This window comes from Maylandia zebra, linkage group LG14, assembly GCF_041146795.1.
Source record: "Maylandia zebra isolate NMK-2024a linkage group LG14, Mzebra_GT3a, whole genome shotgun sequence".
Classification (NCBI taxonomy): Eukaryota; Metazoa; Chordata; class Actinopteri; order Cichliformes; family Cichlidae; genus Maylandia; species Maylandia zebra.
This window is the reverse complement of record NC_135180.1, coordinates 2,248,275-2,273,169: the sequence shown is the minus strand read 5'-3', so window position 1 is coordinate 2,273,169 and position 24,895 is coordinate 2,248,275. Positions and strand designations below refer to the sequence as shown.

The window sequence follows — 24,895 nt, the reverse complement described above, 5'->3', positions numbered from 1 at the left end:
TACTGTATATAGTATATAGTGACTATTAAGTCTAATATATATACCCTAGTAAGCTATAGTACTTTTTCCTTTGGGAAGGTACCATCTGTGCAGTCTGCAATTTTGTTGAAGAAAGATGTTGAATCTATTTAATTATTCTTGAAAAATAATTGATTTCTGTGCATTTTTTCCCACACTGCATCAAATTAAAGTTGATTACATCGATTAAGCATCATGAGGTGGAGGGTGGTTCCCTATTTTTTTGCTGGGAGTTTGCAACCCTATTAGTTAGGTTGCTTAATATTTCTGCTAAGTGCTCTTTAAAATACCAGAATAGGGAGGATGGAGCAGGTTTAAGTTTATTAGATTGATCAGTTTTGCTGAACTATGAAATATTTTGTGTGTAGTGTATTTTTTTTTAAATACAGGTATAACAGAATAGCTTCAGTGTTGTTGTTTATTTAAACTTGAGTATGAACTTATACAAAATGCAGCAATATATTAAAAACACACTATATCGGATTCATATCGGTATCGGCAGATATCCAAATTTATGGTATCGGACATAAAAAAAGTGGTATCGTGCCATCTCTAGTCATAACACTAACCTGCAACCTCTCTGATTGGTGGAGGCATATAAATACAAGTAGCCACAAGTGGTGTAATTGCAGCAATGGCTGTAATGGAAGCTGCATAGTGTAGTGGTAAGACTACACACCTCTGGAGCGGGGGTTGCAAGTTTGATTTCCACCCGGTATCCAGTAAGGGTCCTGGCTATGACCCCCATGCTAGAAACAAGCCCTGGAGTGGCGTGGCTACGTCTGCAGCCTGTCCACAGTTCAGGACACAAGCATTTCACTGCATGTTCACTATATGTTGTACTGTGACCAGTGTTGGGAAGGTTACTTTTAAAATGTATTCCATTACAGAATACAGATTACATGCCCCAAAATGTATTTTGTAACGTATTCAGTTACGTTACTCAATGACAGTAACGTATTCTGAATACTCTGGATTACTTAATATATTATCATGCTTTTTACAACAACGTGAATGTACTATTGCTGTGTGATTTATTACTGTTACTGAAGGTCCGCGACTCCGAGCTGTAGTAAAGGGACCTCTGACTAAAACGGCGGGGTCCCTGTCGGCTCGTAGCCGAAAACTAGCTTTACTTTGTTGTGTGGGTCAACTTTTCTTGCGAGAGACAGAGAGAGGCGTTGAAAGACTGCTCCAACGGAACTTATTGTTTTCGGAGGAAAACACGAACACGGTGTACAGTCGAGTCTTAATAGCTTACTTACAACTGGGCTCGTCAGGCACTCTTCTTGGCTGCAGTGGTTATTATTATATTTACATGCTTCCAGCTCCCGTTTTCCTCCATGACAACTCGTACCTTTCCACTCGCCTTTTTCTCCCTCCTCGCGCTCACAGACACATAACGTGTATGGCAGTCCATTCTCCCTGCAGCACGGACTACACTGCCCATGATGCTACATTCTTTAGAGCTATGCTTGTAGCATTCTGCCTGTTAGCTTAGCACAACAACAACAACGAAATGCGCTCTCTCACCCAGGAAACACACAGTCGCAGAGAGAGAGAGAGCGTCGCCCTGTAACCATGGCAACCGTAACGCTGCCGCCTGGAACAACAGAACGTAGCTGTCAAACAAAACCAAACAGTCCTGACCCGCGACAAAATGAAACAGGAAAGTACCGCAGTGTAATCCATTTATTTCAACAAAGTAACTGTATCCTGAATACCACCTTTTTAAACGGTAACTGTAACGGAATACAGTTACTCATATTTTGTATTTTAAATACGTAACGGCGGTACATGTATTCCGTTACTCCCCAACACTGACTGTGACAAACAACAGTTGTATATTTGCAATTACATAAGCAGTGTAGAAAATGAGCATACTGAAATGACTAAAGTTTCTTTCTTTAAAGCCACACTTTAATGCAGACAAGGTCAAATTTAAGGACGTCCGTTATTTGTAGTCTCTTAAGACTACAACAGGAAACACACTGTTTTAGTTTATCATTGATTCAGAAAACATCAAAGTTGCGCTTGGATCATTTGATAGGCTACCCTCTGACGAGCAACATCCAATCCTGAAGCAGGTGGACCAGTCATCCAATCTAATCAGACATTTGTCAAAACCAGTCGAGCAGTTCTGTCATGCTGCTGTGGCTCCAACCCCAGCACTACCAGCTTTTCATATGGAGTCTTTAAAGTGCCCTCAATTTCTAACTAATGTACCTACATTTGTATTTGCTAATTTACTGCAGCTTATCCCTGTTGAACTGTGATTGGCTGCTGAAAGCTGATAAGTCAACAGTTAATGATTCCGTTTTACTGCACGCTGACCCCTTGCCTATCAGATGAGCGGCACCTACTGGTATCTTGTTGATCATTTAGCTACAATGTGGTCATGGAAGCTGTAAACAGGATCCTTTTCAGCCGTTAGTCAGCAGTTTGCTGTCACCGCTGTGTATAGTCGGTGACATTGTTCGCTACAGCGCCACAGTTACTACTACATGTGTAAGCAGCTTTGTCATTTTTACCAACTGTTCCAGAGTTAATCTATGGATTAACGACATGACACCGTTAAACTTCTTTTTCAGGCGCTTCTGTTAGAAGATCATTTTAACCGTTGCATTAAAAGCGCTTCCTCTGTTTACTGTAATTGGATGGAAGTCATTCTTTCTGTGTTGCTGCCAACAGTTGTGCTGCAGTCCTAGTGAAGTGAAGGTGAAAGAAATCTGGCGTCTAGTCCTCAGAGCTTCAAACAATGACATTTAAAAACATTAAAGACGTATTTCAGGACCATCCAGACCTTGGTCCTAATACAGTTTTTAAACTGTTGTAGCCATTGCTTGTTTCTTTACTGTTTATCTTTCGTAGATTCTGTTTTTCTCTTGCAGACTTGTAGCATGACTTCGCAAACAACTGCAGATCAGCTCTCCGTCTCTGTTGATGTAATCCCATCTCTGTTTGTCTCTCTGTAGTCACTGATGTGGAACTGAAGCGGCTGAAAGATGCCTTCAAAAGAACCAGTGGCCTCTCCTATTACATGACCCAGCAGTGTTTCTACAGGGAAGTGCTGGGAGATGGAGTTCCCCCTAAAGTCGCAGAGGTAAGCCACAATGATGTCACACCACGTATTCTGAGTGGGTAACGGTGGCGGCAGTTTCCAGGAAGCCAACAAAATCAGTTCGGTTATGCCTTAGCAGTGTGACCAACGAGCTTTGTATGAAGGATTTTATTGTAAGTACAAGCTAGAGATTTTAGTTGTAGTGAGGGGCCATTTCACCTCACATTAGGCTCAGCCTTGCATTCCACTGAAAGACTTATTGATCCAATAAAAAGGTATCATTACCATTTTATAGCTCTGTGTTTCCTGTTGAAAAGCATCAGTCTGATGTTCGAGGCTAAAGAACAGCCAAAGTTCTGCAGGGGAATAAATATAGAATAGCAACGTTGTTTCCAGTTTATTTATAGCTGCTTAAAGGAGACTCTTCGTGCAGATACAGAGGAGAGTCTGTTTTTCTTTGAAGTAACTGAATCATTAAAGTAATCAACACAGACCTAGACTTGATATATACAGCTGGTGTATATGCAACAGTATGACGATATACGTATAATATAGTCTGACTACAGTTTCCCTCACACATCCCCATCTGACAGAGCTTCCTCTTGTCACTTTTTACGACTTGTCATTCTCATGTTACACATTTGAAACCTGCTCTTCTTCTTCTTCTTCTGGTGAAGTTGACAGATTTAAAAATACTCTGGAGGAATATAGACTGAAATGAAATGTAAAGACTCAAAGTGTAATAGTCATCGAAGAATGGGCAGTTTATCTTACTCTCTATACATATAGATATAGAGAGGACAGAATCAGAATGCTTTATTAATCCCTGACTAAATTCTGTGGGTTACAGTTGACAGTAACCAACAAGACAGTAACAGACTAAACTGTTTAAATAATGCAACATGTCAGAGAGTTTACAAATGTAAGAAATAGCGCTAATATGTACAAACGGCTCAATTATACAGATGGATGGATATTTAATTATTTAATTCGGGTTTGGTTTGGTTTTTATTGGGCTACTGATCGCTTTGTGTTGACAGCAACCTGGTCTTGCTCTTGAAATGAGCTACTAATTCCTTTGTTCATTCCTTTTAATTATTTTGGTTTATGGGCTTTTTGTATGACAAAGTTTAAATTGGTAGATGTCAGGCTGTTCATTCAGAATAACCTGAATTATAAAACTGCTCCAGGGAAATGACAGGTAGAGGGCGGCCTGAATCATTTTAAATGTGTCTGTATTAAACAGAAATAATAGAATTTCCAGAGTTTAGTTTGATTTGGATTACTTGAAAGTTGAATGAAGATTTCTTTTTTGTATTTCTTTCTTTTACCAATGTTAGGTTTTGAATAGCGTGTGTGCAAATATGGCCCAAATTACAGATCCTGCTTCATTGTTTGGGGCATTTAAGGGAGTTAGAGTCCAGTCAGACACATGGGAGCATCCTAATGTTCTGACGACAGGGTTTCTTTAGTCTTGTCTGCTTTGCTCAAACACACCTACCCTCACCGCTCTGCACATGATTGTTTATGTAATGAAGAAAAAAAGAAAAACGAGGTTTTGATTGAAGTTTGTTGTCCTTGCTCTGTATGCATTTCGACTTTACGATGGAGTGACGATCCTAACATGAACTACTGATAAAGGTGCTCTGACATAATTCACACCTGCCTGTCACTTTTTCTTCTCCTGTGTTTTTTGTGCCGTGTCATGCACGTTGTGTGGGCACAACCATTTAAAGTTCACAATCGTTTAAAATCAGTTTGCTTGTGTAATAGGAATGCATTTTCCTCACATTATATCATAAATCATGCTGCTCTAACTGTTCAAGAGCACATGTCCCCTGCTGTCCTCTGCAGTCTTAGTTGCGAGGTGACAGCAAATGGTTATCTCAGTCCAAACGTGGGCTTTCCTCTGTCGTGTCCCACTGCTTTCTTCTGTAGCTTCAGTTGCTTCATAAAAATGTAACCACGTGTTGTGGCTGGATTGTGCATATCTGCTATGCATACGCTGTACATTTGTGAAAAACACTACAATGGCAAACAAAAACGTGCGTGATTCAGTTAAGGCTCGCTGCTCTGCCAGTTTCTTGAGCATACAATAACAACACCTACCTTGTCTCCTCAGTGCATTAGTAAGGCCAGTGTTAGTCATCGCGCACCCCCCACTCCATCTGCTGCTTATTAAACACACGGCTTGCATGTCTTCACTACAGCACGTGTCATCTCCCTCCTTCTTCTCCTTTGTCACCATGGCAGCAGTTACTGCGGTGACAGCAGTCCAGATGTAAGGTTGCTGCTGGTGTCTTCAAATATAGCCGTGGCTACTGCACAGTCTGGTAGTTCAAAGAAAGCCCGACCCAATCAGTCAGTCAAGGAACACGCACTGTTCAGTGCTCAGAGGTTTATCTGGTGTTTTATCATAAGTGTATAATGACTAGGGCTGAGTATCGTCACTGATTTCTAGATTCGATTCGATTCAATTTGATTCGATTCAATTCGATTTAAATCTGGGAAATTTTGCCTCAGACAGTCAGAAATATTATAATTTTGATCAGTACATTTACATATTTTTGTATCTATAAAAAGGAAGCTGACACTTTCCAGACTTTATCAAAGGTGTGAGCATCACAGCGAGGCCTTTGTGTCAAAGTCGCTGAAGATAAAACAGAAAAACATGAAGGTGATTTTCCTGTTCTGGGATTTTATAAAAATATTCTGCAGTAGATCAAAAATGAACGAAAATCATTAACCAGCATATGAACATCACCTCTGACGTTACAGCAGTTTTATTAGAGACACGGCGTTTTGTATTTTGTATACTTTTAAAAAGTTTCAATTTGTTCAGAAGCCTGTTGAACAGCAGAAATTAGGTTTTCTTTTCAGAAGTAAGTAAAAGAAAAAAAAAAAAAACATCGGCCGACAGCGCTGTAAACAACGGTAGACTTGTGCGTAACAAGCAAGTGAATAATGCAGAAAACAGATTTTTAGACGGGAAACTGTTGTTGAAGTACAGAGAGAGAGAGAGAGCTGTGCATCCTGGTGGAAGCAAAACAGTAAAAGTCAGAGTGAATCCATGATGATGTTTATGTGAAGCGTAGTTTGGATCTTCTTTTGCTGCTGGTTCAGTCAATATTGTTTGGAGAGACATCAAACTAACAGCTTCAGAATCAGCGCAAAAACGGCGTAAACACAAAGCTCGACCCGCCGACAGATCAGAGTCAGCGAGCTGTCGGCTTTCAGCCCTGATCGTGTCCGTGCCGTCGGTGAGAAAGTCACATCTCACTGATTCTGATCCGTCGGCGCTGTGTGTTTACGTCTTTGTGCAGAATCCGTGTTCCTGCTCTCATTTACTATTTAGCTGTTTGGCGGTTGTTGAAATTTTGTGAGGTTTCACCTGAGATTGTGGCGTTTCGGGCAAAATAAATTTATATTAAAAAATCGATTCAGGATTTTAATGAATCGATATCACGATTTTAATCGATAAATCGATAATCAAAACCCAGCCCTAATAATGACGGTGCTGACGATCATTCGTGGCCAAGTATCCAGAGATTTTATGTACTGGATAAATCGCATGTTGGCTTGATGTTTTGTTTTTTGTTTGTTTTCACTCAGTGTTATCTCAGTAGGATGAACAGTTATTAACTGGTATTTTGTTCCTCAGGCACACATATGCTGATAAATCCTGATAATTAATGTATAAGTACAAGGAGTTATTGTTGCTCACAGTGTGCTGTAGCAAGAAGGTCTCATGGTGAACTACCAAATGCTTCAGGATGAACACAAATACCATTACACCTTCCACATGTAATATAACAACAAGGTTTGAGCCGATCACTGTTTGGGAGGTGGGAGTGGGAGTGGGAGGAGAGACAGACGAGTTAAGAAGCGTGCTTTAGTTGGCTGCGTCGAGGACTTCCCCACAGTCTCTGGGGACTCCACAGTCAGTTTCATGTATGAAACTATATGCGTGTAGTGATATTTAAAGAGTAACAGTAACAAAATATTTACAGCTTTAAAAAGAATAAAGAACTAATCTGCTCTTGTAGAGGTTTCCTCTGCAACCTGACGACTCAACTTGGCTCTGAGCTTCGTGGACACGAATTCTCCGTTTCATAGTTTGAGTTAAGCTCCAAAAACACTCCGACCTGTGTGTCTTCATCAGCTCTACTCTTTGTCCAACTTAAACACATTTTGTCCAGTTTGTTGTTGTTCGTGGACTCGTCACATCGTCAGAATTATGACTTGACCAATGTTCCTGAGAAACACTAAAGACACGCTGTCTCTCACAGGTGAAATGTGCTTTCTGTGACGGTTGACCTTTTGCATGTAGATCGGCGGACTTCCCCTTTAATTTTGTTTTCCCACAAATGTGCGTTTACTGAAATTGATCACGTTTCTCTTCATAAAGCCACTGAGATTTTTTTTGTGCGTGTGTGTATTCAATAAATACTATTTGCAGGTTTTTGGCAGTCGGGATGGCAGTGAATACAAACCTGACTTACAGTTTATACATGGATCAGTGAATGCATCAGTATTTTTAGTTTCTGTCACTTTTTAATATAAATAAATAAATGCAGGTTTAAATGAAGAAGATGGTTAAGTGTTTAAGGTCTGTGCTAACTAAAAATAAAGACAAAAAGATAGTTTATTAAATTTTAATGAAATTTGCAGATTGTTTCGGTGAAGTTTAATAAACTCCTTGCTATCTAAGATATAACAGGACACCGGAGTAAATTCTGGAGCATCTCACACTTCTGATAATCAGCTGTCTGCTTGACGTTTATTCAGCTGTGTAAAAACTATAACTTTAATCTCAGACAAACCGATTTACTCAGGAACAAATAAAACACCAAAAAAAGCCAAACAACAACATGTTTAAGTTATCTAAGTGACTCATATATCATGTTTAACCTGAGTAGCGAAAGACGGCGGTGGGTTTGAAAACGATTTGCTGGGAGTCCGGTGTTCTCACGGCTCTAGTGAGCCTAGCCCCCGGCTCGCTATCGAGCTAGTGGGTAACAGACGTCTCCGAAAACGTCGGAGCGCTTTTGAAAATATGTGGTGTCTTGATAAACTGAGCAGATATTTGAGGTTTACACAGCTACATTCCCGCCTGAAAATATGTTAAAGGTTTATTTTGTGACCCAGAAAGAATAATAAGAGTAATATTAAAACTAACTAGCTGCCGCCATTGTTGGAAACTGAGCAGGGCCGCGCTATGAATTCTGGGAAACTGCTTCTTCTTCGTCGGGGTTTAACGGCAGCTGGCATCCTCGTACATGCAGTGCTGCCATCTTCTGTTTCAGTGCGTTATTACACTCTGAAATCCTGCTACTTATTCCTGCGTCTTTTGTGATCTTACAAAGCTTCAAACGACGCGTCGACTATTATCTGTGGGTTTCCCAGGTTTGCTGACCAGTGGTCTGATCAGTGGTCCAGTGGACCATTGATCAGTGGTCCATTGTGGTATCAATCAGACCACTGGTCTTTGATAATTATGATTGACATGGCAGCACTGAATGCACATGTGCTGTATCAAGCATGCACCGGGACGCAGGAAAGACGGGTGGACTTCCTGGTGGAGCTTGCAGGAGAGTTGGCTCACTCTCATGTAGCTGGGAAGAAGGCAAGAAAAGAACAGTTGCTTCGGACACAACCCTCCACACCTATCCCTGGAAAAAGAGCCACGTGTCAGGTCAAACACAAATGCAAGAACAATCATGCCACTGTGCGATGTGTTCACTGCTACAGATACACATGTGGTAAATGCAGACTACAGATACCATGGCAGTGCCAGGATTGTGAGTGATTGCTGAAAATGTTGAAGTGTACTCACTCACTTTTTATTATTATTTGTAAATATGTGTACAAATGGTTGGTTTTTTGTACTGTTTTTATCAATAAATCTCAGCAACAAAGGACCTACACCCATGTGTGTTGATTTCTCCCTAAGATGGCAAACTGAAACACTCCAAGTTGGTGACTTTTGGAGATTTATTTCCCTGGATGATTGAGAATGCATCAAGACGAACACAAAAGGAAGTTCACCGCTTTTAGCAGCCCCCCCCCGACAAACAAAGAGGCAGTTGGCAGTTAGAAATCAGCAATCATTCACACACCCCCACTGCCCTCCAGAATTCTCAGGTAACAACCTAATTTACATATGAATGACTAGCCAATGTAGCTTCCACTTGGCTGAAGCTAAAGCTTAGCTAAAAGCCTACCAGGTAGAAAGCCAAATGGCTGCTCTCGGGGACTCTAAGCAGCAGTGTGTGATGAAGGGGCGGCAGATGACGGTGAAAGTGTTGGATTTAGGAATTTGCATCGTATGACACAGTGTGACTTCCGTGTTTTTAAAAGCCACAAATAAAGCTTCTGTACTCTGTGTGACCTGCTGGCATGGACATGCTTCATCAGCTTCTGACTGCAGAGTCATGTTATGCAGGCCATCAGCGTGTCCTTTAGCTTAATGGCAGCAGCGCCTCCGTAACACGAGCTGATATAGTTTTAAAGATGAGGAGCACATTTCTCTATTTTTGTTTTGGGTGATTTTCTCTCACAGTTCCACAGAAACTAGTCCAGGGCTACTTCTGAGAAACTGAACTGAAAATGAATTGTAAGTCCAGCACAGGAAGTACTTTCCTCCTGTCAGCTTTCCTTTTACTGACATCGTACTGTAGGTCTTGCAGTATTCCAGAGTCACCAACATTACTGCATCCAAGCTGTTATGTTAAATGTTACATTTGTTATATTTTTGAACGACAAACTTCAAATGGTTTTGTTTTTTTCCTCAGTTGTCGGTGAAACCTGATGACGTTGGTCAAAACTCTTCTTTGCTCACACATTGGCAGCTTTTGTCACTGTGGTGTTTGGATGGGCTGACGTCTCGATCGTGTTACAGGCGGTGGAGCAGCTCGTGTTTAACGTTACGATTATGTGTGTGTTTTAGGTGATCTACACCTCGTTTGGAGGCTCTGCCAAAGGGCTGCACTTTAACAATCTGATCGTGGGTTTGGTGCTTCTGACCAGAGGACGTGATGAGGAGAAGGCAAAGTGTAAGTATCTGTTTAGGCCATGAGATGTTGATTTCATTTCCCTCTCTCTTGTCTCGCTTTAAAAAAAACAAAACAAAAAACAGAATAAAAGTAGTTTTAAAATTTGTTTTTTATGAGATATAATGTAAGCTTTAAGCTAATGCAGTTTAGTTATAGTCAAGGAGTGATCAGGGGTTGCCATGGCTACTGCCACAGTTGGATAAACATACTTACTGTCATTATAGTAATTTATTACATCATTACCTACTATGAAAAGTCATTTGTTAAAGTATTTCTAAATTGCTAAAACGAACCCCCTTTGCATGTAGACGGGGTGTCATGGTTAAACATCCGGAGGCTGTATTTCCTGTCATATATTTACCTTTAAGTGCTTTCACTCTACCTCTTTTCATAGCGAGTTGCACTCGGTAATATCTCCACCACCAAATAATCAGCATCAGGCTGGTTCGAGCTAGCTTTAGCTGAACTAAATGCTGTTTCTGAGGCTGAGCTCTGGCACAGGTATTAACAGGCCTCGTGTTTTGAAGGTACTGTTTAAAAATGTGATGAACTAATTAGCAGCTGACCCTTGTGAACACTTCTCAGTATCTCAGCCGTGTAAAGGCCCGACAGACTCCTGGATTTGTTCCACGATTACTTGGTGAAATTTCCCTCTGGGCTTTGACTCGGACATTTATCCTAAGCCTCGTCCAGTGCTGTCTTGGATGTTTGCTTTCATACTGAAAGATGAACAATTATGTAGATTTCTGTTGAGGTCATCAAACTGTTCTTTGTTGTATTTTAGAAGCTAATAAAACAAATAATGAGACGACTCGTTCCACAGATATTTTTTCCCCACTATCAATTTTATATCTGTAAACTTTAAGAAACTAGCAATCACTCATTTTAACCTGCGGTTTAGTCCTTTATAATATCTGTCTCCATTCTTTGTTCCATGCTAAGTGTTACTTGGAACAAAATCCATCCCGGATACGGATGTTGGCATCCGTCGAGTTATGTATAGGCAACATATGTTGAACGTGACAAAACAAACGAATGATGAAATTAACATAAACGAAACAGATTTGGGGCTTTATAATAAAAGTTTTTCTTTAAAATCTTTTAAATGTTAATAGTTACTGTATGTGTGATGACATTCGTCGACGCACTCGTTAAGGAGGAGATGGGGTACATGCATATATACATACACTGTGATCAAAGAGAAAAGATGCAGTGTTCATAGTTGTCACATCACTACTGGGACACGTCCACCTGGAAGACAAAACAGTACTGCGGTCCTCCAGCTGTCCTCTAAACGTCTTCAGATTTAACTTGGCACAGCACCAGCTTCCAGAAGGGCGTGGCATATGGCACCAACCTGTGAACACACCTACACCTACCCCGCCTTACAGGCCAAATCATTCTCCACGGCAACCAGGCTGTCAGTGGCGGCTCAGTGAAACTGTAGGAATGGTTTAGCCGACACCGGACAAATACTCTGACACGTGACAAATGAATGCTCCTCATACTTCCTGGCCCGACACTGTAAATGTCCAAGTCAACCAAATGTTAGATTTACACGTGGTACTTGAAGCTAGCTGTAGCAGTTATCTTTGCTTTAACGGTGAAGTTTCTTGTTCTTCGCCTCCCACACGGTGGTGTTATTTACCCATCCAGCAGGTCACAAGTCCCCAAAAATCACGGTTTCTCTTCATATCTTTGTCTCCCCTCCATGAAGAGATGAACGTAGTCTTGGCTCGAGATAAAAACAAAACTTTAGTCTTGCAGTACTACTGACCGTCCACTGCTGACCGTCATGATGGAGCGATGTTTTGCCCGACAGGGTGGCGAGTCGCTCACGTGACTGAAAACTATGAAAAAGCGAGTCAGCGAAGTCGGAACTGCAGCGAAACACTTGAATTTAATCTGGGAACAAAACATTGAAATGTTGAACTTGTCAGTGGACTGATGACAGCTGGTGAGTGGTTCTGTTTTACTGCAAAACATCATTTTTAGAAGGTATTTCTACATATACAGCTTCAGAAAAGCTCGCTCACCTTAACTGTCCAAGCACACATGGGCCGGAAACTCTCAGAACTGTGTGAGACATCTGGTTGATTTCTTTGTAGGATAGGCTACAAGCTGAAGGAGCGACTGTTTTGAGACCACAGTGATTGAAATTTTCGTTTCTTTTTGTTTTTCATGCTTTTGGTTCGTCTCCTCTTCCTCAGGCTCATTCTGGTAGTCGTATCTCACATGTCGCAGGCATTCAAATCCATCAGGACATTATTGACATTGAGACTTTTATCAGCTCATTGCTGCTGTGTGCTGGACGCCTGCGTTCCTGTGATAAAGCTGAGCTTTCTTCTTCGTGTGTTTGTGTGCACAGACCTCTTCAGCCTGTTTGCCAGTGATCTGGGGGGATATGCTGCCAGGGAAGATATAGAAGCAGTTCTGCAGGTCCTGGATGGAGAAGTCCCGGCATCCCTGAAGGAGTCCTTCGGCGAGGTGAGCAAACGCTGCAAAAGACTGCACAGCATTAATCTGTTAACTCATGCAAGTGAGCTGCAGACTAATGACTCCTCAGCTTCTATCGCAGAGCGCTTGATCGTTGCAGAGGTTTCAGTCACATGCTTATAAAAGAGCCATTGTTACTAGGAGCGCACAGGGAGCCTCCTCGCTGTGATAATACAAAGTTTGGCTTATCAGCGAGTCATTGTGCTGGTTATTAAAATACCACCTGAAAGCATGCAAACCTCCCCACTCCCACCTCCTTTATAGCATGCAAACATCTCTAGAGACACAACACAATAAAGTCTAATACTCAGGTGTCGCATTTTCCCCTGATGATGTTTATGTCCATTATTATCCTTCTGCAATTACATGTTCACTTCTGAAATCACCACTAACCAAATCCATGTCCAAGACTGATTGTTTCATTTGTTTAGATGCTTATTTGTGGGTTAAACAGAGTCGGGATATTGTTTGTGTGCAGGAGAAACAAAAAAGTCGTTTGGTACTGGGCCACAAGAGTTGAGGCTCCGGGGGGGAATTCATGGTTTTCAGGGTTTTTATCGGCTTTCAGCGTTATTCTTTTATCGTTTTTATCATTAACTTGGTTTCCCTAAGAGCCTTCTTGGAGCACAATAAATATCACTCAATGATTTCACAATGAGTTTATTGGAGCTATCATTAGCAGTGCTAGCACCAGCATGTAGGCTAACGTCCACACACATGTACGTAATGTGGTTGCACAGTTTATGTGCAGCTGTTAACATTATTTATCGCTGAAGTATCAAAATAATTTAAGTCAAGTCCTTCTAGAGGGAGGTGTTGCAGCTCGGCTCGCTCTATTTTGACCAGCTTGTGTTTGTGGTGCCAATCATCTCGCTGACTGAAGCACACATACAGAGTTCAGGCCTTAGCAAAGCCATTGTGACATATAACATGTTTAAGTGTCACTTTGGTTTTAAAGGGGTGGCTGCATTACCTGCTGCCTCGGCCACTGGTAGTCCAGGTGTGCACGAGGCCGTTCCTACAGTAGCTCTAAGTTTGTGCACGAGGGAACATTTGCATTCATCGGGGATCGTTACGATTCATCAGGTTTCTTATATTAGAGCCTCGTCTGTCGTTCTCTGTTTGATGTTTGCAGCGTGAAACTGACATCTGTCAACTGAATAGAGCTTCCACCTTGATGTGAAGCAAAGTGCATTTCCCTTATCTATGTTTGCGCCCTCGTCCTTGGCTACTTTCTGCAGTCCTGCCCCGGCACTTGTCACTCATTTTGATGAGCTGACTTCTTTAAAATGTCAGTAAACTTCTGTTGGGGGAAAAAGACGTTCAAGAAGCAGAAGTCGGTGCTTCTCATCACGACTGAATGATTCGATTTGTCAGACTTTGTGTAATTTGTTAGTTTAAATTTAAAAGCCCTAAACCCCAAAACACTTTGACTGATGAATAACAATAGCTAATGAGTCCGTAGCGACGGGCCAAAGCCTTTCCTCATTAAATAGCCAAACGAGGATGGACTCGGCACACGGCTGGCGATCGGTGTTTTGGCGACAGCAGATTCATTTTGCCTTTCTGTTTGTGCAGGGAGACAAGGTCAACTACGATCGCTTCAGGAACTGGCTCCTGCAGGACAAGGAAGCCTTCACTTTGTCCAGATGGCTGCTGTCGGGAGGAGTGTGTGTCACGCTGACGGATGACAGCGACACGCCCACGTTCTACCAGACCCTAGCGGGCGTCACACACCGTAAGGCCACCCCTAAAACAGCGTCCTGCAGCAGTGCGCCTGAATGTTATGTGTTTACTTCACACTTGAGACGCTCAGGTGTTCATTTGATACCTGGTTTGTTTTAGATGGACTTTGGATTGGAATCAGTCTGGATAATTATTCAGCATTTTTAGTCACTACAAGAAATTCTGACCTGCCTGGCCAAACTCTGCAATGCACAAGGCCTTACTAACCAATGTTGCTCCACAGAGAATAACTTAGAAAGCTTTTAATGTGAAACTGCTCCAAGAAAATTGATGGCTTGTAGCTTGTTAAAGCGGAGGGGAGGATTAATAAATAAAACAATAAAAAAAAATAAAACTTCAGCAGGTTAGAGCTGGTTTGAAGAGTAGTGTTTGTAAGGGGAAAAGGAGAGCATCAGACTCTTCTGAGTGGTGGGAATGCAGTTTGTGCTGATGGTGTTCCTGATGCTACCAGGAACCACAAGTTGGTATAAAGTTTGCATTAATACGAGCAGCAGCTGCTGCCAAGATGTGGAGGTTTCTTGCTAGAAGGTGATGACATATACCAGCAGAGATGGGCAGTAACGCGTTACAAGTAACGCGCTACTGTAATCTGATTACTTTTTTCAAGTAACGAGTAAAGTAAGGGATTACTACTGCAAAAACAGTAATTAGATTACCGTTACTTTCCCGTAGGAACGCTGCGTTACTGCGTTACTAAAACCGTAATTTTTTTGCGAGAATGTCTCACGACAGTGACGTAAGCGAGTGCGACGTTCGTGGCAACAGCTGTGTGCAGATCAACAGTGGATCACATATCGATTGTGGGAGAGAGTATGAGCGTGCAGCGTTTAAAGCGTGGAAGTACTGACCTTACTTTGAGTTTGATTCCATAAAAAGTGACAAAAACATTAGTGTCCGCTGTGCGTGGGAAGAAAACTTCTTTTTACAGCAAAAAAACCCCTAAACTTCCAACAAGCACCGAGTAGCTACGTAATGGGAAACTCACAGAGAAACTCGCGGATTCTTCCACTGACCGCGGCACACCTGCACCAGGGTAAACCTCCGCCTACCCCACTCCTGCTTTACAGGTGAAAATAGAGCAACAGGACCGCTGAGTCTTTGACTTTATTTATTTTCTGCTGTGTTTTACTTGCATCTATTTGAAAGACTGAGTGTAAACACAAAAAATATTTTATTTTATGTGCTGGAATGTGCAGAAAATAGGTTTAAATGTTAAACTAATTTCTTCCAGTCAGAGAATGTTGCAGATAATTAAATTTTTGCTTGATGCATAAAGTTAAAAGATTAAAACTAATAAAACAAGTTTTAAAAAGAGACTTTTCCATTTGATTACATTTTGTATGATGGATTATGCAGAAAAAGTAGAATTGGGCTGAAAGATCTATCGCTTTATCACCTCTTCAGGTTGTAAATCGTGTTTTTAAAAAGTAACTAAGTAACTAAGTAATTAATTACTTTTGAAAATAAGTAATCAGTAAAGTAACGGGATTACTTTTTTGGGGAAGTAATCAGTAATTAGTTACTGATTACTTTTTTCAAGTAACTTGACCAACACTGTATACCAGTAAACACAGGCTGCTGGGAGGAGCCTGTTGCATGTGAAGGTGCAGCCCCGTCTGATTGGTCGCGCAGAACGTTTGATTATTTGTAAATATTTGTTCCTGAATTCGAAGCAGCGAAACGTGCTGGTGGTTATTCTCTTCGTCTTGTTGCTTTCTGTTCTGTTTGCACGAACTGAACCCTCGGCTTGGACCGAGCTGCAGAACCACTGAAAAATTAAAACTCAGAATCCTTGAGGCCAATTCCACACCTGTTTCAATGAGACTGATGTCATTTTAATTACATTTTGTTTGTGTGTGTTGTTGTTGTTGTTGCCTGTGTTTAATTGTGTAATATTTGTAACTGTGAGATACTTGCTGCTGCCTGTTTCGGCCAGGTCTCCCTTAAGAAAGAGGTTTTGAATCTCAGTGGGAGGTTAAATAAAAAAGCAGGGACTAAAAGTGAAATATTTCAGGGACGTGATAGATTCACTGTGTGATGTTCTGCCATAACGTAGTGAGTGAAACGGACATTTTCCCATTTCCATCTTCTTCTTCCTGCACCTCCGTCCTCGGTCTTGGAGAGCAAACGTCTCAGGAAACACCACAAACGTCTCCCGGCGTGCATTCCAGCTCCGACAGCGTTACACTTAAAACGTGCTGTTTTTAAACCCACTGACCCCGATTCTTATTTCATGTCGTCTTCCAGCTTCGTGACTCCATCACTCCTTCATATGAATCGCGAGTTCTTGTCAAAGTGTGAACCAGAGAACATGAATGTTGATGCTGTCGAGTGTCTTCCCATGCTGACAGCCACCTCTGTCCCAGCCGGCTCTTATGTAACAAAAGTATTTGAATGGGTGGTTTTATTTCTGCCTGATGTTACTGATTGATTTGTGAAAGACTGTTCAGGGTCAGTAAGTGTAGTATAGTGCAGCGTGTGCAGTACAGGACGTTACACGAGTCCTTAAAGATATTGTCCTGATGAGAGAAACTTTGCTTTGCTTGTGTAAAATGAAGGAGCTGAAAAAGGCTTGATAATGAAACCTTTTCATACCCTACAGTTCACTTTAGAAACACGCTGTGGTTTGCAGATACAAAGCCTTATTACCAGCCCAGACGTTTGATCTACAGCACAGTGTGTCTAAAAACATGATTACGTCACTCAGAAACAGCAAGTTTTTACTCTACGACAAAGAGTTTAAGACAAAAAAGAAAAGAAAAAAATTGGTTACTGTTATTGTGTTGAGGACGTCCTCGCATACTAAGCTCGACATAAGCAGGTCATAGTGTGTCTATGCTTGCAAAAAGTCTTTTAAAAGAAGTAGTGTGTGATGTAGCAGTACACTTATTCTGTCAACACGTCTCCACAAATCAGATTTTTTAAAAACTTTATTCTAAAATGATTTCTTAGCCAACTTCATGCCACATGATTCCCTGACCTCATTATACCTTAGATCCACATTGTTCCACAAACACAGAGAGATGCATGTGGGTGTGTCACATTGGTTTGTGGCTTTTAGCTCAGTTTTCCACATTTGCGTCTCACAGTTACAGTGAGAGTAACGATGGAGCGATCGTACGAACAGCAGTGATTGCTGGCACGTCAAACAAAAGCACGTTCTGTTGTTTGCTGTAGGTCAGTGTTTTCACAAGACCAAGAAGTAAATTTAGCCCGTTAAGTTCAGATGGCTGCAAAGAAGCTGTGTTGTCCAGAGAAGCTGAGGTTGTCTTTAATCTGGCTGCTACCAGCTTATCCTCTTACCTTTGCGTCTCTTGATCTGTATTTGTGAGTGTGAGATGAAGAGAGAGCGTGACTGACACGGCCCTGGTTCATGACTCTTTCCAGAACGAGAACATAAAGCGTGACTCGCGGCGGAGCTTAGCACGGTGAATCTGCTGCTAACATGCTAGCTTGGATGCTATCTTGGAGTTATTTGAGTAGAAATCCTTGGAAATAACCTTCCAGGCAGCTGATGCGGGGAGTTTTGCTGTGCTACGTACTGGCGGTGGCAACACCTGTGTAAGGATGTTCCCTGGATAATGGTATGGTATCTCTGCTGCCACTCGGACAGAGTAGCACCTCTGGGTGGGTATCAGACCTGCAGGGCGCCATGACGTGTAACGGCCCGTCATCAGATCGGTTTTGTCATTCAAATGAAAAGTACCTGGATTTGTTTTTCGTTGGTAGATTTATGCGTACCAGCATCTGAGTAGCACATCTAGCATAGCAGCAGTGCAGGTCCTTGGACTCTGTAGAAGTTAATGCACGTACTCAGAAGAGAAGACTGCTAAACTGAAGCTCATCATCATTATAAAGACGTTAAATCCAGCAAAGAATGGCTCTTGTGTGTCTTCGAGTCTACGCCAGTGTTTGTAGAAGTGAGCCTATGGTGGATGGGAGATGTGCAGGAGTGGATCCAAAGTGAGCCTCGTGAGTTTTATAGATTAGCAGTCAGACCGTCATTTGACTGAATCAGAGCCTTCAGTAATATTTCTGGCTTGTATCATTTCCTCCATGCAGTCTCCGTACAGTCCCTGGTGTAAATCATTCGTTTTGTATTCAGTGTTTCCTTTAACTTTAAATGTCTGAACCAGGAAGTGAGAAAGGTCGTCGAGCTGTGTCGACGTCCGTGTCTTTACTACAGAGAGTTATAAAAACCTTCTCTGAGTCAGAGAGAAGTCTGGGCTTCAGCTTCACCTGCCTCCCATCACTGCAACCTGTTTGTTACCCGTAGCTGCTAAAAACAAGCTTTCAGCCCACCTGACCGAGAATCCACAGTCCAGTTTCTACCAGGAAGTGCCGGCCATTTGATTCATACGTCTGCGTTTGACAACTATTATCATTTTGGCTACCTGCCACAGGCTAGCTGACTAGCTGCTGAATCCAGTTAGCTTAAGCTGCAGATTAGAAAGTTAAAGGAGGAGGCTGGTTGTTACCCCGGGCGGAGCTTCATGTGCTATATCGGTCTGATCCGTATCACTTTGTGACAACCAGAGGCAAATTCTCCCATTGCTCATTGCATAACCCTACCCTGGGTTTACTGATGGTGTGTGTGTGTGTGTGTGTGTGTGTGTGTGTGTGTGTGTGTGTGTGTGGTCACCAAATGTAATTGCTTAATTAGCAATAATTAGTTTATATGATCCTAAATTTGTACTTGTGGACTTGTATTAAATTTCCGATGACACGTTTGAATAAATTTTTGTATTTCTTTCTTTCGGATGGTTAAACGTCACCTGGGCTACACCTGAAAGAACAACATCCTGACCTGTCTTTAAACATTAACAAAACGCTCTGTTATAATCAGTGAGAGTTGTGACACCACAAAGTCGTCGTTTTAGCCGGCTTTCATTGCTGACATGAAATAGGCTCAATATTATCAATTTATTGGTTCTTTCTCAGTCTCACTGAGCAACGTGCTTAAAGCCATAAACACACACAGCGCTTTAAATACTGAACTAGTGTTCAGCGTGTCTTCTCACACACTTTTTTGTCACTGTTTTGTTTGCAGCAGTTGCAATGCTTTCATTCTGTATTAGTTATTTAAACCGTTTAAAGAAATCAGAAAGGAAACAGAACGACCTTCATCCTTTTAGACTGTTCTCATGGAGAAGATGTGAACGTAGACGGGAACATAACCAAACGAGCTGCTAGGAGAAGCTGGCCGACTGTTTCTCAGTGGAGGATAATGACCGAGCTCTGCTGAGGCAGTGGAGACAGCCTGGTTCTCCCCAGGAGATCCTTTCTTCTGCTGATGTACGATAAAGTATCTGAGTGCGCTCGTGTCGTGTTGCTCCTCCATACTCCCACAGAAGTTCTTCCCTCACCTGTCAGCAGCATCACTTATGGATCGCATGCTCCCGTGTTTTCTTTCCTCTTTGCCCTCAAGCACCATATTTATGATTCAGTACACAGTGTTATTTTTCTCCATTTGCATGGTTTGTACAGTAATAAAATTCAGTTAGAGCTGCATGACGTGAGAAAAATGTGCATCAGTAATGAAGATGCAAGAAGAAGGTTTGAAGTTTAGAAGTTTTAGCCGACACATCTTAAGTAAAAATATCCGATTAAGCTGAATAACCTGTAAAGAAAAAGATAACGATTAACGCAGATGCTTCATGTACGCTGGGCTGCATTAACAGCTGATCTGCCTGCATTAGACATGCTGATGCGCCTCACATGTAAAGAGACGTTCAGGTCTGCAGTGCATGTTTGCAAACGGCTTTCATCTGGACGATCTAAAATACAGTTTGCTTTTATCTTTCCATTCTCACATCAACGGTGCTGGATTGGTCATTTACAGAAATCAGGTCAAATTCAGATCTGCGGTGTTTCAACTGTTTCTTTGTTGTTCCATTTTAAATTACACATTCGTTTTGGCTCTGTGGCTCAGTGCCGCAGACAGTAACCGTGTAGCCGCGTGGCAGCTGTTCCATAGTTTTGTTACTGTAACCAGGATAATATTGTTTGAAATAAAAACACAGACGGCTCCGTCAGCTTCCAACGTGACATTTTGAAGTGACCTTGAGCAAAAGGGGGTGGAGTGAAGTTATCAGCTGATACTAGCTAGCTTGTTTGGCATGCTGATTTAATCAACTGTGAGCAGCAGTGTACAGACTAACACACCTGTTTATGAGTTCCCAGCAACAGACTAACAGAACACGACGTTTGGCTCTCGTGTTCTTGGCTGTTCTGTACCACAGCACCTCATCTGTCCCGTGCTTCCATTTAGTGATGCAGAAACACCAACACCCCAGAAACGGTGGATGGAGCCCAGCCGGTTGTGTTAGCACACCGGACGTCCTGGAGCCAGTCTCAGGAAGAAATATAGTTTTTGTTTTTTGGTTTATTTTGTTCTTCTGCATTTGTCCCGTTTTCACTTTATGTATATGTTGGCAGTCTCTGGATGAATGCGTTGACTTTAGAAAGTCCAAACAGGCTTTAAACCTGTCTCATAAAAACTTTCTGATTTGCTGTTCCTAATTCTTGGAAAGTGTGGAGAAACTGCTCAATCAAATGTCACTGTGCAACATTCGCCTGCAGTACGATCCTTCAGTGACAAATATCTGACTGCCCATCTCTGTGCGTCTCCTGCAGTGGAGGAGTCTGACATTATAGACTTGGAGAAGCGCTACTGGTTGCTGAAAGCTCAGTCCAGGACCGGCCGCTTTGACTTGGAAACCTTCGTTCCTCTCGTCTCTCCTCCTATTCATGCGTCACTGAGTGAAGGTAAGACGATACTTGCTCAGTTTCATATCTGCATAGCTTTGCAATAATGATGAAGAAACGAGACCAAAGTGGCGTTCTCGCTTTGAATACGCGACCTCAGCAGAGAACACGACCTGCTTTAAGCGTGCCTAATGTTATGTGTTGTTGATCTTGTTTTTTAGGCTTGTTTCACGCCTTCGATGAAAATCGGGACAATCACATCGACTTTAAAGAGATCTCTTGTGGGCTCTCCGCATGCTGCAGGGGGCCTGTTGCTGAGAGACAGAAATGTAAGGCTCGCTGTGGATTCAGATCCACACAGACACCCCACACAAGTCCCACCGCTGCCCATAACAAGCCCGTTTCTCAGTTGAAGCTGATATCCAGGGTTTAAATGTCTTTTTTTTCCTTAAAGAAAGTCCCGATCGGTCGGTACAGTCATGGACCGCTCTCATCAGGACTTCCACTGGTGCTTGAAATTACATTTGCACTGGCAGCAGTGGCAGCGTGTCGGATTTCCTGCTCGTACACTGAACGGCACGATGCATCGGCGTGGTGCTTCATCAACATCATAAACGTCTTTTTGGTCTCTTTCACTTCCAGTTTGCTTTAAAGTGTTTGATGTGGACCGTGATGGGGTTCTGTCTCGAGATGAGCTTCATGAAATGGTGGTGGCCTTGCTGGAGGTGTGGAAGGACAATCGGACAGACTTACTCCCTGTAAGTAAACTCACACTGTCACACACACGCACACAACCCTCCAGAGCGATCAAGGGTGAACTTTCATATTTATGCCTACTGGAACCTGACTCATGCACAGAACTGTGCTCTGTTCTTTTAACTGTGGAAGGTAATTATAGCAGTCAGGGTTTTGTGAGTGAGAGAGGTTTTTCTTTTTCTGATAACAAAATATTTTCTGATCTGTTTAAGAGACGTATGCAAATATGCACATTCAGCATAAATAGAATGTAAATCTGTAAATTTGTTCTCTTTGTGAACTTTTCCACTATCAGCATCGATATTTCTCCCTCCTCGTGTGTTTTTTTTTCACTAGTTTTGCATTTGGCTAGGGGCGTTACTGGTAGCATTAGGCGATACCTGGACCCTGCAGAGGTTGCACAGGTAGTTCAACTCCTCCAGGATGGCACATCAATATTTTGCCATTGCCAGAAGGATTGCTGTTTGCTTCAGCACAGTCTGAAGAACATGAAGGAGATTCCAGGAGACCAACAGTTACTCTAGGAGAGCTGGACACGACTCCAGAAGGTCCTTAACCGTCAGCAGGACCGGTATCTGCTCCTTTGTGCACAGAGGAACAGGATAAGCACCGCCAGAGCTACAAAATGACCTCCAGCACTGGTGTGAATGTCTCTGACCAAACAACCAGACTTCATGACGGTGGCCTGAGAGCCCATCATCCTCCACTGGTCCACCACTGGTCCACCACTGGTCCACCACTGTCCATCACTGGCACCTTCTGTTTTTCACAGATGAGAGCAGGTTCACCCTGAGCACATGTGACAGATGTAAAAGAGTCTGAATGAGTCATGGGGAACATTGTTGCATGTAACCTTGTTCAGTAGGGGGGCATATCCACAGAGGGACATACAGACCTCTACAGGCTAGTTAACGGCACCCTGGCTGCCATCAGGTACCAGCATGAACTCCACTGACCCACTGTCAGACCCTGCTCTGGTGTAGTGGGTTCTTACTGGTGCACGACAATGCCCGGCCTCACGTGGTGCAAACGCGCAGTCAGGTACCAAAGGATGAACGAAGTGGTGCCGTCCACTGCTCCCATGCTCACCCAACCTAAATCCAAGTCTGAGACATCAGAGCATCGAGTGTCAGCAGGTTGCGCGTCAGACTGTCCGGGAGCTCAGTGATGGCCTGCTGCAGATCTGGAGGAGGTTAAGACGAGGCGCTTACTGTGTTTTGCTGCATGCTGATCTATTGTGTTGCTGTTGCAGGAGCTGCAGAGTAGTGTGTCAGACATAGTAGAAGACATCCTAAAGATGCACGACACAACTAAGGTAAGACAGCTCCATGTTATCGTCGTTGGAACACAGTCCTGTGCAAAACCTCTAAATACATAAATGCTCATTAGTATTCATGATTAATTTTTAAGGCTTTTAAAGCGTCTGCAGCTTTAAAGAAATCATTGCTCTCATTCAGAAAAAGCAAACACTTTTCACGCGGCCGTGTGAGTGTTGGCTGCTCACTGACAATAACCTCGCAGTCCTCAGCCACCTTATCTTACCCACAGCTATTCGAAGGTGTCACAGCAGTGTTTATTTTCAGAGTTGCGTGCCTGATTATGTTCGCCTTGGTTCTATTTCACTCTCCACCAGCTGGGTCACCTGACCCTCGAGGACTACCAGATCTGGAGTGTAAAGAGCGCTTTGGCCAACGAGTTCCTGAACCTGCTTTTTCAGGTCAGCACCCAGATGCTACAGTCTTAAAACTCACACAGTGTTCACATTGAAGTTGAGTATTTATTCGTTATCCTCGTGTATTTTCATCTTTATCTCGGTTCAGGTGTGCCACATAGTCCTGGGGCTCAGGCCTGCTACTCCAGAGGAGGAGGGGCAAATCATCAGGTACGTACCTGTCCTCGCCACCTGTCCAGTCATTGTTTGGTTGAAAGGTCCGATTTGTGATTTTCTCCTTTGTGTGTGTGTGTAGGGGTTGGTTAGAGAGGGAGAGCAGACATGGGCTGCAGCAAGGCCAGAACTGGTTCCTCATCTCGATGCTGTGGTGGCAGCAGTGGAAAGACTACGTTAAATATGTAAGTAGTGCATTAACGGGAGTTTTTATTGAGCTCTTTTCCCCTCAGACGTCTGTTTCTGTTTTCTGAGCTGAGCAGGTTTCTGGCGTCGGGAGCAAAATGATTGAGCGCGCGTTAGAAATGAGTCTGATCTCTGTCTAACACCTGGAACCTGTTCTGATGGTCGTCAAACCACCTCTGATATGTACCAAGATGTCACAACTTGTCATTAAGGGTACGGGGAGGTTGTCAAACATTGTCATTATGGGGAAAGCTTTAAATATAGCTGCTAATAGCTGACAGCACTGTGGTTAACATATGTTAGGCAGCGTCCCGTGATGCTGTGCGGTGAACGGCACAGGATCGAATATTCAGCGGACACTCTTTGAGTCGCCTTTTCTGCACCTAAACGGGAACTGGTCACAATCTCGTTACTCCATGCATTTGTTTATCCGGGGCCTTTTAAAGTCGAGTGCCCTGTTTTCACCTTCACCTCTCATTCACTTTCATACATCACTACAAAGCTTAGCTACAGGCCATTACATGCGTGACAGCTGTCCTGTTATTATTTATATATGTCTCGGGTGTGTGCGATTTAGCAGTGGTATATGTATTTATATTTTCCCCCACTTAAAAACATCTGCGACAGTTTCTGTTTCCATTCATGCACTTCCAGTCAGTGTGTCAGACTCATCGTTGCATCTTGTGCTGTAACTTCACTGGGACAGAAGCAGTGACCATCAGCCAGTAAGATAAAACGTGATAGCGGCTCTCACGGTAAACAATCTTGCCAATTGTGTCGTCTTCCCCTCAGGAGCATAAGGGCATCGTGGTGGAACAGCCGTCCATCCTGAGCTCACTCAGAACTCCAATGGCCACGGCCACCGTCGAGCCTGCCCTCCCTGAAAGCCTGGGAGGACCGGCCACGTCCGGCCACGTCAGCCCCACCGAGGAGAGGTCACCCGATGCCGTGTCCAGTGCCTCAGAGGCTACAGAAACTGGTCAG

The 24,895-nt window shown here is 42.8% G+C and overlaps 1 protein-coding gene across 7 annotated transcripts in view; it reads left to right on the top strand.

Annotated features, from left to right (window-relative positions):
* Positions 1 to 24,895, top strand: part of usp32 (ubiquitin specific peptidase 32) — a 65,260-nt gene that overhangs the window by 16,704 nt on the left and 23,661 nt on the right. For 6 of the 7 annotated variants that reach the window (XM_023152386.3, XM_023152387.3, XM_014407712.4 and 3 more), the window contains exons 2-13: positions 2,994 to 3,121; positions 10,029 to 10,134; positions 12,503 to 12,621; positions 14,209 to 14,368; positions 21,013 to 21,144; positions 21,306 to 21,413; positions 21,727 to 21,842; positions 23,093 to 23,155; positions 23,474 to 23,557; positions 23,661 to 23,722; positions 23,808 to 23,910; positions 24,704 to 24,890. In XM_023152386.3, coding sequence (XP_023008154.1) covers positions 2,994 to 3,121; positions 10,029 to 10,134; positions 12,503 to 12,621; positions 14,209 to 14,368; positions 21,013 to 21,144; positions 21,306 to 21,413; positions 21,727 to 21,842; positions 23,093 to 23,155; positions 23,474 to 23,557; positions 23,661 to 23,722; positions 23,808 to 23,910; positions 24,704 to 24,890 — 1,368 coding nt within the window. Of the gene's footprint in view, positions 1 to 2,993; positions 3,122 to 10,028; positions 10,135 to 12,502; positions 12,622 to 14,208; positions 14,369 to 17,718; positions 18,004 to 21,012; positions 21,145 to 21,305; positions 21,414 to 21,726; positions 21,843 to 23,092; positions 23,156 to 23,473; positions 23,558 to 23,660; positions 23,723 to 23,807; positions 23,911 to 24,703; positions 24,891 to 24,895 lie in introns of those variants that run through there. The other variant, XM_076892110.1, reaches the window with a different exon arrangement.